At 41.3% G+C, this 17,544-nt stretch overlaps 1 protein-coding gene across 1 annotated transcript; it reads right to left on the bottom strand.

Moving 5' to 3' along the window:
• Nucleotides 1–6,603: 6,603 nt before the first annotated feature.
• Nucleotides 6,604–16,299, bottom strand: tnfaip8l2a (tumor necrosis factor, alpha-induced protein 8-like 2a). The gene is made up of 3 exons (XM_027030169.2): nucleotides 16,201–16,299; nucleotides 12,887–13,216; nucleotides 6,604–7,580 (listed from the first exon to the last, which is right to left on the bottom strand). The coding sequence occupies exons 2-3, from the start codon at nucleotides 13,202–13,204 to the stop codon at nucleotides 7,338–7,340; spliced, it is 561 nt and encodes a 186-aa protein (XP_026885970.1). The 5' UTR covers nucleotides 13,205–13,216; nucleotides 16,201–16,299; the 3' UTR covers nucleotides 6,604–7,337.
• Nucleotides 16,300–17,544: the final 1,245 nt, after the last annotated feature.

The following is a 17,544-nucleotide window of genomic DNA, read 5'->3' as shown; positions in this document are numbered from 1 at the left end:
TTCATACCTAAACATTCTTTGGTCTGATATGTTTATTGACTCATTTGGGTATACCAGTTCATTAGCCTGTTTTTATATATTGACAGTTATTGTGAGAACGCGTTTTCAGAGATCATGTAAATTTTCTTTCCAATGATGACTGGTTAATGAGCCAATTTAGGTTCCTAAGCGTCAATCTCTTGCAGCTGTGTGCAGAATTGGGCCCAGATTTGGAGAGACCAACCTTACAAAATTTAGGTTGAATAAGTCCACTTACAGGTGTTAACATCCTTTGGATTCCTTGCAGCTGGTAGCTTTCAGAGGGAATGATCTGATATACTGGGGATATCCCTGCCATACGTAAGATTATTATGGCAGCTGTATTAGTTGTCATAATAAAACTGGCATGTCAGCATATCAGATTTACTTATACAGTGAGTAAACAGGCAAAGCACAATTGACTGTATTCGTATTAATATAAGAACAGCTAACCAGAATGAGGCTGCTGTCATCGATCAAAAGCAAGTTCATTCAATAAATGTCCATGACACTACAAAGACACACGCTCTGTCGCAGAGGAGAGACACTACGCTCTGTTGCATTAAGCTGACCAGAAAGGGTCTGCTGGAGTGTGAGAGCATGTGCTGTGTTACAAAACATGGTACAGTAGAATGGTCTCCCTGCTTTAATCATTGACCAACAACCCAGTGACCCTGAACCATACCCACATCCCTACCCACCAGACCCTGGTCATCTTCAGCTGCCAGACTGCATGCGGACGTGGTGTGTTGATTGTAAATAACTGGACCCCAGTGTTTTTGAAATTTCTGATGTTATCTCTTATATTAGCTCATTTGTCAGCTTTTCATTTGCTGTAATTGTATTAATTTATTTGTTGTAATTGTAACTGGTTACTGTACCTGCGCCCTCTAGCTGGCCTGCGGGCATGCCTGCTCTGGCATACTCAAATAAACCACTTGATAGACACAATGTATTTTAAGAATATTCAATGCTATCAACTTTTAATTTTTCTCAGGACAAATATAAGTACCTGCTTACTGATTTTCAGCCATCTACAGGCAACCGTTCTTCAGAAATCCCATGCTGAATACATTGTGTTTTTTTGGTAAATTCCCACAACAATCATGCCTGTCCATTTAAATGGCCTTTTAAAACTTAATATTTTGTCATGGTTAAAGTTTTAAATTGACAACACATTGGATCTACCTCGACAGACCTTTTTTGTCTGCAATTTAACATCTTTAATTACATTTAGCTGACACTTTTATCCAACGTGACTTGCAACCATTACTGAGTACAAGTTGACCAACTAAGGGTTAAGGGCCTTGCTCAGGGGCCCAACAGTGGCAACTTGGCAGTGGTGGGGGTTGAACTGGCAACTTTTCAATTACAAATCAAGGACCTTAACTACTGAGCTACCACTGCCCCATAGCTATGTAGCTAACACATTATTAGTACATAATGGCACAAATAGGATTTCTAACACAATTCTACTTTTGAGATATTATACCCTTATAATGGTGGTGGGGGTGTGAGCTTGATGGTTACATACTAAAATCAGGACACCTCCAGCTAATGTATTTATGTATGCCAGTGTTGATATATGGCATAAAAAATTGAGAGACCATCCTTCCAGTTATTTAATTTCTGGTCAAAATGGAAAGTACAAGCTATGCGTCTTTCAAAATGAGACAAAATTCAGAATTTATATTTAACTGAAAAGTTAGTACAAATTCTAGTTTCTGCATTCAGTTTTTTGCCATTCTTTTTAAAAACACATTCTAACTTCAGTCACAGAGGTTGGTTGCATTTTCTGTTTCTCACCATTCATCAGGTAATGCTTCAAACATTCAGTGATCAGACCATATAACCTTACTCCACATCTCAGAAATCCAAATTTGGTGTTCTGAATTCTTAACACTGTTATGACCCTGTCTGGGCTGGGAGGCCATAATATAAGGGTTTGCGTGTTACAGCAGTAGAAATGTAAATGAATAACCAGACAAAGTTGACAGCAAAGATCTAGCGTATTTACAGGTTTTGGTGATTAAAAGACAAAAAACTGGTGCAATCATGCCAGGAGTGACCAAGGCCAACACAACAAACCAAACCACACTAGAAACAAAAAGATGACTGACTAAGCTAACAAAAAGAAACTTACAATGACTACACTGACTACACTGTTAGAAACAAAGATAAACTCACACCCAAACAAAATGGCAGCCACTCCCTATCATCAATGTGTAACCATATAGAGGACAACTAATATATACAAGATACAAGAAACATATATTATCCAGCAATCAAACTGAAAGGGACCAAGCAAACCATATATCAAGGGGTGAATCCAAAGTCATACACATGAAGAAAAACAAACAAGATCAAAAAGAAGCAACACTATCAACAACAATCTTTTCTCCAACAAATCCTCAGTCGAGCCCTTTGTCTCATCACCTTCCTTTAATATGGTGCTCTGCTCACCAGAAAACCTGGTGTAGATCGGTATTGGGCATATCAGAGAGGCAGAGGCAAAACCTGGAACACAGGGAAGACAGACACACAGACAGACATAACAACACCTTCACATCCATTCTGCCACAATGTGCTGAATAGTCTTTTTACAGTGTTAGGGTTAGGGTTAACCCTAGGGTTGCACTAACCCTAACCCTAACCTAACCCTAACCCAGTGGAAGGAGAGACAGAAATAAAGGCAGATTATATTAAGCCTGAATCCAGAGTAGTGCTGGATTTTCATTTCTCACAGAAAGAAGTGTCATTGTTTGGGGGTCTACAAGAGCAGGAGTAGGACTGTCAGGGTGTGAACGGTGCATGTCTAGGATTAGGGAGGTATGCAACACATCCTGCCACAACACCCAACACCTCTCCTCTGGACCAAACCCCTCCCAGTCAATGAGATACTGTGTTTTGTTGCCCCATCATCTGGAGTCCAGTCTCACATGGTATACACAGGAGAACCCCCCACATCCAAAGGCGAGGTGGCATCTTCATTATTGGGAGTTGACAGAGGTACTGCAATATATGGCATAAGAAGCAAGACATGCTACTTTACAAGTGTTTTTCAGGTGCAATCAGTGTGATTGGCATATGTTTGTACAAATAGTGGCTGCTTAGATGAAAACATAGACACCTCACTTGCCTTATATGGTCATCCACTGTGTGAGTTAGAGCCATGTGCACAGCAAAACATTGCTTGTGCTTTGTAATCAGATAAAGTGTACTGTATGCGTGTGACACTGTTTGCCAAAACTGTTGCAGTCATAGATATTGATTTTAGTGAATAATTTGATTGCCAATACCTTTGGGCATTGTCTAGCCTTTAACAATGAAGCTATAATGAAGCTAATATTCTCTTTTAGAAAGTTGCTGAACATTGATGTGATGTTTTAGCAAAAAAAAAATAAAATCTTGCACACTCGATGTATAGTGACTGATGACTGTGCATTTGGAGAGGTTTTTGGGCACTTTGGAGATGTCTAGGTTTTCTAGCAATCTGCAAGACCTGTCTTAAGTGAACAACTTGCTTCTGGAGTGAAGGGAGATAAACAAAAATGTCACTGATGTATGCTACTACAAACCTTCCTATCATCTCCCTCCCTCCCTTGTTGATAAAGGCCTGGAACACAGAAGGGGCATTAGGAAGTCCGTATGGCGTAACCCGGTGCCCAGTGTGGCGGTAATGAGGCAGTAATGAAGGCCGTCTTCCACTCATCCCCTTCCTTTATTCATACAAAGTTCTAAGCATGCCTTAAATCCATCTTAGTGAAAAAAAAAACCAAAACAAGCCCCTCTCATCTGTTCCAAGGCAGAAGGTACTAATGGTAACAGATACAGTTATTTTATTTAAACATTGAGACCTCTATAATCAATATAAGTATATAGCCCATCATCCTTCTTTAAATGAAGAAAAATCCTGCTGTGGCTGGAGTCGTATGTGTCCTTGTGCCAATGCCTCTGCTATGTAGTCCTCCATGGCTTTATTCTCTGCTATGGACAAGGGGTATTGACAAACTCGAGGCGGTAGCTCCTTCCATCAGATCAATAGCACAGTCATAAAGACTTTGTGGTGGTAGGTTAGCTGCTTTGCCCTTATTGAATACCTCGGCTAGGTCCTTGCATTCCTCTGGCACAGAAAAAGTTTGAACCAGTTTAGGACTTTCTACTGATGTGGAAGCTAACTCAGGCTAACTCTGTGAGTTGTTCAGCATTTAGTCCTACCTCATTCCTTAGGAATTCCTTATTCCTCATTCCTACCTCATTCCTTAGGTGAATTCTAAAGCACAATTGGCTGCAGAACAAGAACCCTATTTCAGACCATAAAGAATCTCTCCACTAGCTTTGCCCTGTAATGGATGATCGAAAACTACTTTAAATCGAGTTGCAAAAAAGATTATAATCTCTGGTCATGTCTCAACCTTCAGTCTATACAATGTTGGCCCAGTCTAATGCTCTCCCACTTAAAAGGGAGATTATAAGAGGGATACAAAAGGAGTTGACAATACATGGAGGCTGATGGGCAAAATACAATGAACATTGAAGCAGAATCCCTTACAGCCTGCGGGATCACCATTGTATTTATCCGGCAGGGTGGTGAGTTGCGGTTTGTCGGTTTGTCAGAGATGGAGTCAAATGCCGGTAAAGGTTTAATGATGTAGCGGGGCAATCCAAAGGTGTAAGTCAGATAATAAGCAGAGGAGACCAGCACACAGGTGAATAGCAGACAAATCCAATAGGGAACAGGTCATAGAGTAAATCCAGGTAACAGACAAAAAGAGATCAATAACCATAAAAGTGATGACAAATACTAATACTCATAATCATAAGGCAGGCAGACATGACTTCACAATCACTGGCAGGAAAAAACAGAGCCTATATAGGTGAGTGTATGAGGGATAATTAGTAACAGGTGAATCTAATAATCTGTACAGAAATAGGGGCTTGTGGGTAATGTAGTGTGTATTGGACTGAGTCAGAGTGGAAAGCGTATTTGAAGGTATAAGCAATATCGGCTAAGCATGCTGAGATGCGTCTGGAGACCTGTGTTGGAGGGTAGGAAAGAAATAATTGAGTGTCATAAGTATAGCAGTGGTAGGAGAAGCCATGAGAAAATGTTACATCACCAAGAGAGTGAGTATACAAAGAGAAGTGGGCATAACACTGATCTTACAGCAAACAGCAAACAACTAGGTTTGGACAAGAAGCCTTGAATTTAACATAATCTAAAAAGTTAGTAAACTCAGAGCCTTCCTTAACCAACCAGAGCATGATCACAGAGAAAAACCAAAGCACACTTTAAAAAATGTAACTTTTTGCAAAAAGCTATTTGAAATATCATACATCAAACAAACTGATTCTTTTCTATTTGAACTTTTTGACATTTTTTTCATGATTGAACTGATTTGCTGATGTCATGATTCCTCAGTTTAGTTACTCACTACCTCAGCAGTCTTACTTCCTGGTTTACATCTCTAAAGTTTTTGAAACAATACTAGGTTTACGACATTACAAATTTTTGATAATAAATTGGAGCTAAATATGAAAGCATGTGAATTCAGAATATGGAGATGCTACCTGTAGTTGAATATGTGTGGCTACCAAGGTATGCCCCAAAATATTAGTACAGTAGCTGTGATGGACCAGGCAGAATCAGACGCTCACGGATATAAAACAGGCGCTTTATTAGTGTTCAACTCAGTGGTAGCTGAATAAACCAGGGTCAAAACCAAACGGTCAAAGTAAGGGGAAATCCAAATCATGGAGAAAGAATAGTCCATGTCAAAACCAGAAAAGCAATCTAAAACCAGGCAGAAAAATCCGAAAAGGGCCGGCAAAAATCATCAATGAGAAATACAAAATCAAGGTACGATACACAGGGAGATGATCAAGGAAATAACGCTTGGTATGCTCAGCAGAATCTAGAGGCAATACTTTGCAATGTATGGGAGGTCGAGACAGGCTTATATACACAATCCTATGAACACACAGGTGAATTCAATATTCTGGTGATGATGATCTGATTGAACGTCCATGATTGGAAGAGTTGTTGGCCAGGTGACGAGCAGTCTGCTGGGTAGTGTAGTGTGATGAGGGGTCAGGCAGTATGAAAGTAGGGTTATGGCTAGAGTAGTGTAGAGGGTTTTGTTACTGTATTTTGTTACTGTAGAGGCCACCTGAGACTGTTAGACATTCTCCGGACAATGCCTCGTTTGTAACACTGAGCTCAAAATAAAGATGGGACAAGCTGTTCTCTTCAATTAATTGCAGAGTCTGCATCTTTATTTCTGTTTAAACAGTCTTGACCTTGGGAAGATTTAGGAACAACATCCTATTGCATCACCAGATGTAAGTTATGACCCTATGCATAACCAACTTTCTAGTTTTCCTTAATGCTAAAACAGTGATATCTGACATGGTTTTACCATTTGGGTAGCCTCATTTATAATGTAATTGGTGTTGGCAATGTATTAAAGTATAGCTGGTGCTTAGAAAGTGATGATGCATAATGCTATCTAAAAAAGCTGGCATGAGTTCGAGGTAACACAGAATTTATTAGCACAACACAAGCCAAGTAATTGCACATTAAACTTGGTTAGAATATTTTAATGAGGCATATACATGCTATAAATAACAAAATGAGCATACAAAATACTCCTGGTTGTTTTCCTGGTTATTAGGATGTTACCTAATAGATGGATCGAAAGAATGAGAGCAAGCCCAAAGGAAGAGATTTCCCCAAACCTAACACACCAGTCCTCTGGCTTTTCTCCAACTCCAACTCCCCAGTTCATCAGCTATGCCCCAAGTCCACTTTCCTCTCCGCTCCACTCACTTCCATACACCCACCATTACCAATTATCAAGTACACCTGAACCAACTTTCCAGAACTCCACTTGGAGAACAGCAAACTGACACTTGAGTGTACCAGAAACATTGTTGGTCATTTAACTGCATTGATACCACAGCCGTTCATGCATTTCATCTCAGAATCTCAGACACAAATACAACATTGTTGGACAATCACGTGCATATGTAAAAGATTACCAACTTCCATACTAAAAAATCTTCAATCCATGAATAGACCTGGCCCTGACTTTTGTGTGTGTGTGTGTGTGTGTGTGTGTGTGTGAGAGAGAGAGAGAGAGAGAGAGAGAGAGAGAGCATGCATATGGTGAATGGCCTTTCTTGCTATAATAGAAATTGTGATTGTGAGCATGTGAACATGGAGATGAGTCTCAGACAGAAAACTCCCCTCTACCTCTCACTCCTCCCTCTTTCTCTTTCTGCCTTCTGGTCATTCTCTCATTTGTCCCCTCTGTGTTTCAGAGTTTGCCCTCCTCGATCATTTGGTTGAGTCCAGAGCAGATCCTAGTGAGGTTGGGCCACAGCGTCCCCTGTGGCTCATAGAGGTGTGTGAGCAGGTCAGGATCAGAGTAGTGGTTGAACACATGGCGGATGCGTGAGAGAGATTTGGGAGTCAGATGCTTCTCCACCAGCTGCAGGAGTAAGTCCCGGCACTCTGTCAACAGACCAATCATTACTGCCTTATCAAACGTGAACTCCACCTGAGAGAGAGAGAGAGAGAGAGAGAGAGAGAGAGAGAGAGAGAGAGAGAGAGAGAGAGAGAGAGAGAGAGAGAGAGAGAGAGAGAGAGGGGGGGGGGGGGGGGGGTAGAGGGAGGGAGGGAGGTGTGGTGTATTTAGATCAATTAGATGTAGGAAACTTAGGTATGCAGGTATGTGTATGCTAATTTATGACCATGTGTGTCTTTATTTTATGTGAGTATATACTGAGAGTGCATGTGTGTGTATAATAGGCAGTGCAGGCTGTAATTCATACTTCTCTCACATACTACCATACTCACTCACTTCTCTCACACAGTATCCAACACTCTCAAATATCATACTCACACATTCTCTCAAACTCTCAGGCTTACACTAAGATATTTCCTTTCATACACCATTAAACTCTGATTCATGTGCTACTATTATATCCTCATACTTGCTGTTAAACTCACACATGCTTAACAAAGATATGATGTTGATGAAATAATAAATTTGTCATACTGGGCATAAATCCCCCAAGCAGAAAAGCAAGAAAATACACGTAGCTCACATAGAAAAAATGCCGATCCTGCCAGGCTCCTGCCCTGCTCCCTAACCCCACCCCCTCCAAACCTCCTGCTGTGTTCATTCCACTTATTTGAGGAAATGTATGATGCTTGAACAGCAGATTAAATGCACTAAACACAATTTATGGTCTTCATTTCATTTAATTTATATACTTATATAGCACAGTTAAAAATGACAGTTGACCAAAGTGTTGTACAATAAAATACAATTAGAACCACATGCAGAACAATAAGACACACACAATAAAGCTATTAAACAACAAATGACATACAAGGAAGGTAAAAAAATAGCATCACAATAAAACATTATTATGCACCTAATTAAGTAATAAAAAGTAATAAAAGTTTAGGAGCTCATACTCAGTGCCAAAAGATAATGGGAATGAGATATTAATAGTCTGTATGGGAATGAGGGAGTAATATTGTAAGGTGGGCTTGAACTAAAGTTTTGAGCCAAGTTTCTAGCTGGTAACTTCAAGTATTGAGGTCTGTGAGCTCTCATGCTACAGCTCATTTCTTCCCTGTGAGGGTCTCTGTGTTTTTACAGGTCTCCTCCCCTCTCCAGTTTTCCCCTCTCGAGTCTGTCTCTCTTCCAAGGCTTCCCTTAGCCATTGAAGTTCCTTGCCATTTACTGGTTTTGTTTGGGAAGTTTTAGTTTGGTTTTTTCCCCAGTGCATTGGGGTTGCCAGCCGCATGATCCCACTGAAAAGCCCAAATGAGTTCATGGTCCAGGATGTGATGGGAGGAGACCCAGGACCGCTCCTCGGGCCCGTATCCCTCCCAGTCCACCAAATAACTTGGCAGGGTCCATGCACAACTCATTGTGGGAGATGGTAAATCCCAAAAAGGACATGGTACGGGCATGGAACACTGACTTCTCCAGCTTGACGAAGAGGTGGTTCTCAAGCAGAAGCTGGAGGACCCGCCTAACATGGGTGACATGTTCATCTACTGTTTGAATGTATATTAGGATGTCATCTAAGTAGACGAACACGTATCTGTGAAGGCAGGTGCGTTCATCAAATCAAATGGCATGACCAGGTATTCGTAGTGTCCAGAGGGGGTGATGAATGCTGTCTTCCATTCGTGTCCATCTCGGATTCTCACTAGGTTGTAGGCGCTGCGCAGGTCCAATTTGGTAAAAGTGAAGGCCTGCTGCAGCACCTCAAATGCTGAGGTCATGAGGGGCAACAGATAACGGTCCTTGACAGTCACCTTGTTAAGGCCCCAGTAGTCTATACAGGGGCGTAACCTACCGTCTTTCTTCCCGACAAAAAAAGCCGATGGCCAGATGAATCCTAGGGCTAAGGCTTCCTGGATATATTTTTCCATTGCCAAACGTTCGGGCCCCCGAAAGGGAGAACAAGTGGCCTCTAGGGGGATTGAAGCTCGAGGAGGAGGTTTATTGCCATCTTATAAGGTCAACGGGGTGGCAATAGTTGGGCCTTCTGTCTGCTAAATGCCACCCTAAGGTCCCAGTATTCCTGGGGGAATTGAGACAGGTCCAGACAGTCAGGATTGTGACCAGGCCCAGACCGGGGTTTGGGTGGCTGCAGGCAGGAGGTCTGACACGTCAAACCCCAAGACAGCACTGATCAGCTCAGCCAGTCTACCAGAGGATAGTGTCGCTAAAGCCAGGGGTACTCCAAAATCAGTTGCAAGCCAGGAGCATGGATAATGAACAGTACAATGTGTTTGGTGTGTACGCTAACTTGCAACATGACTGGATGTCTGAGGACTAACAACCCCTGGCTCAAGGGACCGGCCATCAATGGCAGCAATGGGTAGGGGTTCGTCCAGTGGGACAGTGGCAGGGCTAACTTGTTGGCCAACCCAGCGTCAAGAAAGTTGCCTGCTGCCCCAGAGTCCACAAATGCCTGGAGACGTGTTTCAGACATTCCCCAAGCCATTGTGGTGCTGAGGAACAACCCCTGAGCTCGGGGAGGACTGGTTGAGTCCATCAAAGGTCCTCCCTCCCCTGATGGATGTTGTCTTTTCCCTGGAGCTCAGGACAAGCTGGGTGGAGATGACCCGAGCTTCCACAGTACAGACACCTCCCTTCCCGCAGCCGAGCATCGTCCTCACTCCGGGAAAGGCGGGTGTGTCCGAGTTGCATTGGCTGGGATCCAGACTCCCCCTGCTTGTCAGGCACATGAACAGGGCTACGGGTACGCGGAGCTCCACGAGAGCCTCAACTGATCTCTGGACCCCATGTTCTACGCCTCTGCCGTACGCGATTGTCAATACACAATACCAGATCGATCAGGTTGTCGAGAGAGGCACGAGTATCATGGTGGACCAGTTCGTCTTTAAGCTTCTTGCTGAGGCCCTGGTGGAAAGCAGCCATCAGCACTGTGGGGTTCCATCCACTCTCGGCTGCCACAGTGCGGAATTCAATCGTGTAATCAGCCACCGCTCTTTTCCCCTGACATATATTAAGAAGACAGGAAACCATCTCCCCTCCAGTGACTGGATGGTCAAAAGTCCACTTAAGGGCAGCAGCAAACTCTGCTGCAATGAAACATACATCAGTTTGGTGCTCCCAGACCAGGGTGGCCCATGCCAGAGCCCTTCCATTCAGAAGGGAGATTATGTACGCCACCTTTGCTCACTCTGTGGGAGCTCAAAAGCCAGTGAGCATTAAAGGAGGAACCCCCTACAGCCTCGGGCAGGGAGCAACAGCTCTGAACATGAGGTGGGTAGAATTTGCTGCTACCACAGTCCCAGCTGCCTCCTGACTAGGGGCAGCCAGAGGCACTGGTGTTCATGTCAGGACCTGCAAACTGAGAGGTGATCTGTTCCAGGGCCTGCACATGTCAACCAACAGTCACCCCCTGATTAGTCAGAGCCACCTTTACCAGATCTAACTGTTGAGCTGGGTCCGTGGCTGAGATTTCTGTAAGGTGGGCTCAAACCCAGGTCAGCTAGGTGATGACACTGACAGCCTACTGGATGAGCAACCACGCTCTAATGATGGTGGGACGGTGTGCAGAACAATTAGATCTTGGATCAGGTAAAACAAAATGAAAAACTAAACACCACATCGAGTGTGGAAAAAAGGGAGAACAAAGGACGCCACAGGAAGAATGGCAACCCCGATGCAATGGGGAAAACCAAAGTGTGGTGGTGTACACATCAAAGTTTAATACACTATGATAATTTGCACATCAGTTTAATAGCACTATGGTAGTGTACACAGAGTTTAATGCACTGTGAAAGTGTACACATCAGTTTAATAGCACTATGGTAGTGTACACATCAGAGTTTAATACACTGTCATCGTGTACACATCAGAGTTTAATATACTGTGGTGTATGCAGAGTTTAATACACTGTGGTAGTATATACCTCAGAGCATTTATATATCATTTTGCACTGTGGTAGTGTACACATCACAGTTTAATACACTGCGATGGTGTACACATCAAAGTATAGTATACAGTGATAGTATACACATCAGAGTTTAATACACTGTGGTGGTGTACACATCAGAGTTTAATACACTGTGGTAGTGTACACATCAGAGTTTAATACACTGTGGTGGTGTACACATCAGAGTTTAATACACTGTGGTAGTGTACAGATAAGAGTTTAATACACTATGATAGTTTGCACATCAGTTAATAGCACTATGGTAGTGTACACATCAGAGTTTAATACACTGCCATCATGTACACATCAGAGTTTAATGCACTGTTGTGTACACAGAGTTTAATACACTGTGGTAGAGTACACATCAGAGTTTAATACACTGGTAGTGTACAAAACAGTTTAATACACTATGATAGTGTACACATCAGAGTTTAATACACTGGTAGTGTACAAAACAGTTTAATACACTATGATAGTGTACACATCAGAGTTTAATACACTGTGATGGTGTACACGTTAGACTTTAATACACTGTAGTACTGTACACATCAGAGTTTAATAGTACTGTAATGGTGTACACATCAGAGTATAATAGACAGTGATGGTGTATACATCAGACTTTAATACACTGTGGTAGTGTACACATCAGTTTCATAGCATTGTGGTAGCGTACACATCAGAGTTTAATACACTATGATAGTGTGTACATCACTTTAATAGCGCTATGGAAGTGTACACATCAGAGTTTAATACACTGTGGTAGTGTACACATCACAGTTTAATAGCAATATGGTAGTGTACACATCACAGTTTAATACATTGTGATAGTGTACATCTCCGAGCATTTATATATCATTTTGCACTGTGGTAATGTACACATCACAGTTTAATACACTGTGATGGTGTACACATCAGAGTTTAATACACTGTGATAGTGTACACTCTCTCATGCCTAGAAACTCTCATGTACAGACTGCCAAACCTCTCACACACTATGACTGTTATGTACACACTGTCAAACCTCTCACACACTATGACTGTTCACTTTCAAATTCTTTTGCACACCCTATCAAGTTCTCATGAGATATCATACACATACTAGTCATAGACATATACATACTATTAAACTCTGATGTTTAATAGCAGTCATAGTTATGTTCGCTGTCATGTACCCCTGTATACAACATTTTACACAGATTATGAGGTATGAATGAGAGTATGATGAGGTGTATTTGTGTACCTCCTGAAAGCTGATTGCAGTCATGGCTCCTATGTGTGTGTGTGTGTGTGTGTGTGTGTATGAGTTTGTGTGTGTGTGTGTGTGTGTGTGTGTGTGTGTGTGTGTGTGTGTGTGTGTGTGTGTGTGTACCTCCTGGAAGCTGATTGCAGTCATGGCTCCTGTGTGCAGTTTCTTTCTGAACTCCTGAACCATGCCGAGTTCCTCTGGACTGAATTTGTCGTGTCGGATCAGAACTCCAACCTTCACGGCCACCTTTATCATGTTCTTCACTACTTTCTTGGCCTCTGCCTGGTTGCCAGAGTGCGCCTTAGAGACCCGATACAGCTCATCCAGAACCTCACTGCTGTTGTCATCTATAAACATCTGTGCCATAGATTTACTGGCAATGTGACTGAGGAACTTTTTCTGCACCTTCATGGCCATGTCTTTGGAGCTGAAGGCCTCCATACTGTTCACTGCCTGTGAAAAATGAAAATTCACTCTTACAGATGAGAATAGATGAAACCCATCATGCACTTTTTATTTTAAAACAATGCTTCACTAACTGAAACAGTTCATTAGAGCAATGTGGAATGTTTTATCCCTGACCCCTTTGACAGAGCTAGTTAGTCTAGCATCCCTAATACTAACCTTAACTCTTAATACAAACCCTAACCCTAAACTTAACTCCTAATACTAACCTTAATTCCTAATACTAACCCTAACTCTAACCTTAACCTTAACTCCTAATACTAACCTTAACCTAACCCTAAACTTAATCTAACCCTAACCCTAACCCTAACATTAAATCTTAACAGTAACCTTAACCTAAAAAAACCTGCTCAGATGTACATTTGAATAGATGTGCCTTGAACAGCAGGCCTGGTTAAGAGTTCCCCCACTGTTCAGGAAATGGTGGTAATGAACGTATGCTGATAAGATGCTGAGCTAAACAAGGCCATATCCATAGTCCTGCTTGTTCAAAAGCTTAAACTGTAGTTAATAACAAAAGGTCTTTCTGGATGTTAGAAAAATGTGCTACAGTGTTCATATTGGGTTTTAATTTTCTTGTGTATAATTTTTAGTGTTATTTTAATGGTTTTTGGTCACTTTTTTAAAATGGCTCATGAAGAGACACATTAAACTGATTTCAAAAGTGTCCTTCTCCTTCTCCTTCCTGCTGTGAATTGGTCAAGAGTTTTGTCAGTTTTGGTTGATGACAAAGACAACCTTGACAAAATGAACACAGGAAGGTTTCTTAGTATAGTTAGAAACTCTCAAAGTTCTTGTTCATATTGTTATTTATGCACTGAAAATATCTGCCATTTCAAATGTAACAATTCCCTCTGTCCTGGAGCATCATCTGAGCTCGTCATCACCTTTCCTTGTTTAAGTAAGTGTATTTAAGCAGCTTCTGTAGAACACCTCTTTGTGAGGTATTGCCATGTATATCATACATAGTAAGCGTTGTTCCTGGTCATCATTTGTCTTGTTTAGAACCATGCCCATTGCTTTTACTTCGTCTCTCAGTTTTTGCCTCTATGTACGTTTGTACTAGTATTGACCTTGGACTCTTTATCTTTCAGAATTCCTTGTATGATCATACCTTGTCTATCTTGGTGTGTACCTTTGCTTGGATTATTATTATGAGTGAGTCTAACCGAGTTAATCTGAAGCCTCACAGAATACCTCAGAAAACATGCAGACCGTGGACTCTGAAGCTCTACAAAAAGCAATATCATGTCAAAGACTTATATTGGGCCAACAACAGAGTTGTTGAAAAATTCACGCAGGCATTGAATACAACAACAAGCTGAGCAACATCTCATCTTACATGCATCTCATCTTATGGCTCATTTTATGGATACATGCAACTTACATACATCTCATCTTAGATACATCTAATTTTATGGCTCATCTTATGGATACATGCATCTGTCATCTTGCTACTGACTCTGGCTTGAATCTCATTCAGCGCACTGTCCGTACTTTCCTGTTCAGTAAACCTGATAAATATGATGGCAATTCTGAAAACTTTAGTGGTTTCTTTCTGCAATGTTTAATTTATTTCCATAATTCCCCAGCTAGTAATTTATTTTCATAATTTATTTCCATAATTCCTCAGCTCGCTTCCAAGCTTAGCACTGTTTTTGACCATACACAAGGTGGCAGAGTTTGTGGGGAAAATGCAATTGAAATTGTCATGAAAAAGGTTGTCCTGTGTAAGAATGTACCTGTGAATTTCATACCTTGGCATCAGGTAGTGGCTGCAATGAGCCAGCATTACACTTCCCTTCAGGAAGAGATCATGGTGGAATTAGCCTGACAAGGGATCAATTGATCACCCAATCTATAAGACTGGAGCGGTTGTTGAGAGAACATAAACCCAAGAGGCTCAGGGTCATGGCTTTATTTGTCCATCTACATCCCTTATAGCCTCAAGATTTTTCTTCATTAGTAAGAAGGATGGAGGTCTTTGCCCATGCATTGACTATTAAGCGATTACTCAGGGTTCAGATATATGTGCCCATCACATTCCTTAGATCCCAATGGCACTAGAACAACTGCGGAAATCTAAAATTTACAACAAATTAGATTTATGCGGTGCTTATAAGTACGGATACGAGCACAGGACAAGTGGAAGACCTCATTCATAACCACTAGGGGACAGCATGAGTACCTTTTTAGGCACTTTATGAAGACAGTAAGTAATCTTAAAATGCAGTGCAATACTGTCTGTGTTTGTGCTTACTTAAAGTATACATATACATAACTTTTCAAAAAATACACAAGCTATTTATCAATGATATATCTGAATGTGTGTGGTGTGTTAGCTGATCTTTAATGTTTTTATAGAGAAGTAAAGCACCCTTTGGAGGAAGTCAGAGTTTCTGCTCTACGAGTACAAGAGGAAATGGAGTCACAGAACACACACAGCAGTCAGACTTCTACTTGACATACATTTCAAGCTCCAAAAATTGCACACTCCAACCTAAACCTAATTAAGCTCTTCAGGTCACAAATATTATTTTGATAAAACAGCACTAAAATCAGTACATCCCTTTCAGGCATTTCATTAATAATTTGAATTTCTGTAGATTTGTAGTGGTGTTGTGGTAGCATTAAAGCCCTTCAGAAAAGCATACATGGCCATATTTCTTAATGATCACCATTAAAGATGAGAATTTCTGACATGACAGCCACCCATTGACCTTACACTAGTCCACCAACATCAGACCCACCTACCAACATCAGTCCTAGCAAGTGACATGATACCCACTGACTGGCATCTCATAGCCACCCACTGCCATCACACACAAAATGGAACATTTTTACCTACTGCTGCGGTAGCTACAGAGCAGAGAGTATAATAATGCTGTGATCTGAAATATCTTTACACATACAGTAATAAACACTTCTTACTGTAAAAGATACAGCATGTGGCTGAAAGACACAGAGCTTACCTCCAGTAACTGCAGATCCAACTGTGCTAAATGTGTTAACGTGTTAAAGTGTGTTACTGTGTGTGTGTGTGTGTGTGTGTGTGTGTGTGTGTGTATGTGTGTGTGTTAGTCAGTGGCTGAGTCTGTGTGTATCTGTGTGTTTGTGTGTGTGCATGTGTGTATGTGCTCTGTTAAGTAGTTTGGGTAATGTTGGTTAATGTTCGTCTGACTCTGCAAGGACCATTTCCTCAAACTGAAGAGGCTGAGAAGGGCACGCCTAGCTATGAACAACTGAACACATAGGCAAGCGTGCAGACTGCACACACACACACACACACAAGCAAGCGTGCAGACTTGCACGCGCACACACACACACACACACACACAGGTAACCTTGCAGACTTACATTCACACACAGACAAACCTGCAGACATACACGCAGATTACACACACACAGGCATGCACACAAGCAAGCACACATTTCACACATGACAAGTAGACAAATACATATGCACACACAAGCACATATGCACACATACATGAACATACACATGCACACAAATGTACATACATGCACACAAACACTGAGATTTAACTTTGAGATTTAATTTCAATCACTTTAATCAGTACAAATTGTCTGTTCCTCTAATAATGCTTAAGCTGTACTGAATAAGCATAAAATAATGATACATAAATAAAGCTGCCTTGTCTTTCAGATAGTAATCTACTTACCCCATTAACCCTTAGTAATCATTTAGTCTACTGTATAGTGGTAATTTAGTCTACTGTATAGTAATCGTTTAGTCTACTGTATAATGATTTACAGTTTTTTATTAGTTTGTATAGAGTGTGTATTTATTGTAGTAACTATGTAGCTGTGCTCTTGTCTGTAATTCTTGTCATTCTTCTGCACTGTTGTCCTCTTCTGTTTCTTGTCACACATAGCATTGTGTCCTGTGGTAAAAACTACAACCTGAATTTGACTTTGACATGAATGCACCCGTGTACATAAACACACACATTACACACATAACCACCATAGCTTAGGTTAGCGGATACTTGTAGCGTTAAAAGTTATTTCTCATTCCAACACAGCATTACTACATTTTAGAGCTAATAGCAGTAGCAAAAAGAAGTGTGTGATGAAAGCCAGGAAAGAAACTCACACACACACAAGATCACTTGTTTCACTGTGGTGAAACTCTGTGGTTTGTCTGTTAAAAAAAAAAAAAGAATGTGTGTGTGTGTGTGTGTGTGTGTGTGTGTGTGTGTGTGTGTGTGTGTGTGTGTGTGTGTGTGTGTCAGACCGGAAGAGATGGGGGGAAATTAAGTTTTAGTCTCAGAATGAGATGCTGCTGGCTGTAA

Source organism: Electrophorus electricus, chromosome 2, assembly GCF_013358815.1.
Source record: "Electrophorus electricus isolate fEleEle1 chromosome 2, fEleEle1.pri, whole genome shotgun sequence".
In the NCBI taxonomy this organism is placed as follows: domain Eukaryota; kingdom Metazoa; phylum Chordata; class Actinopteri; order Gymnotiformes; family Gymnotidae; genus Electrophorus; species Electrophorus electricus.
This window is presented reverse-complemented; position numbering and strand designations above follow the sequence as displayed.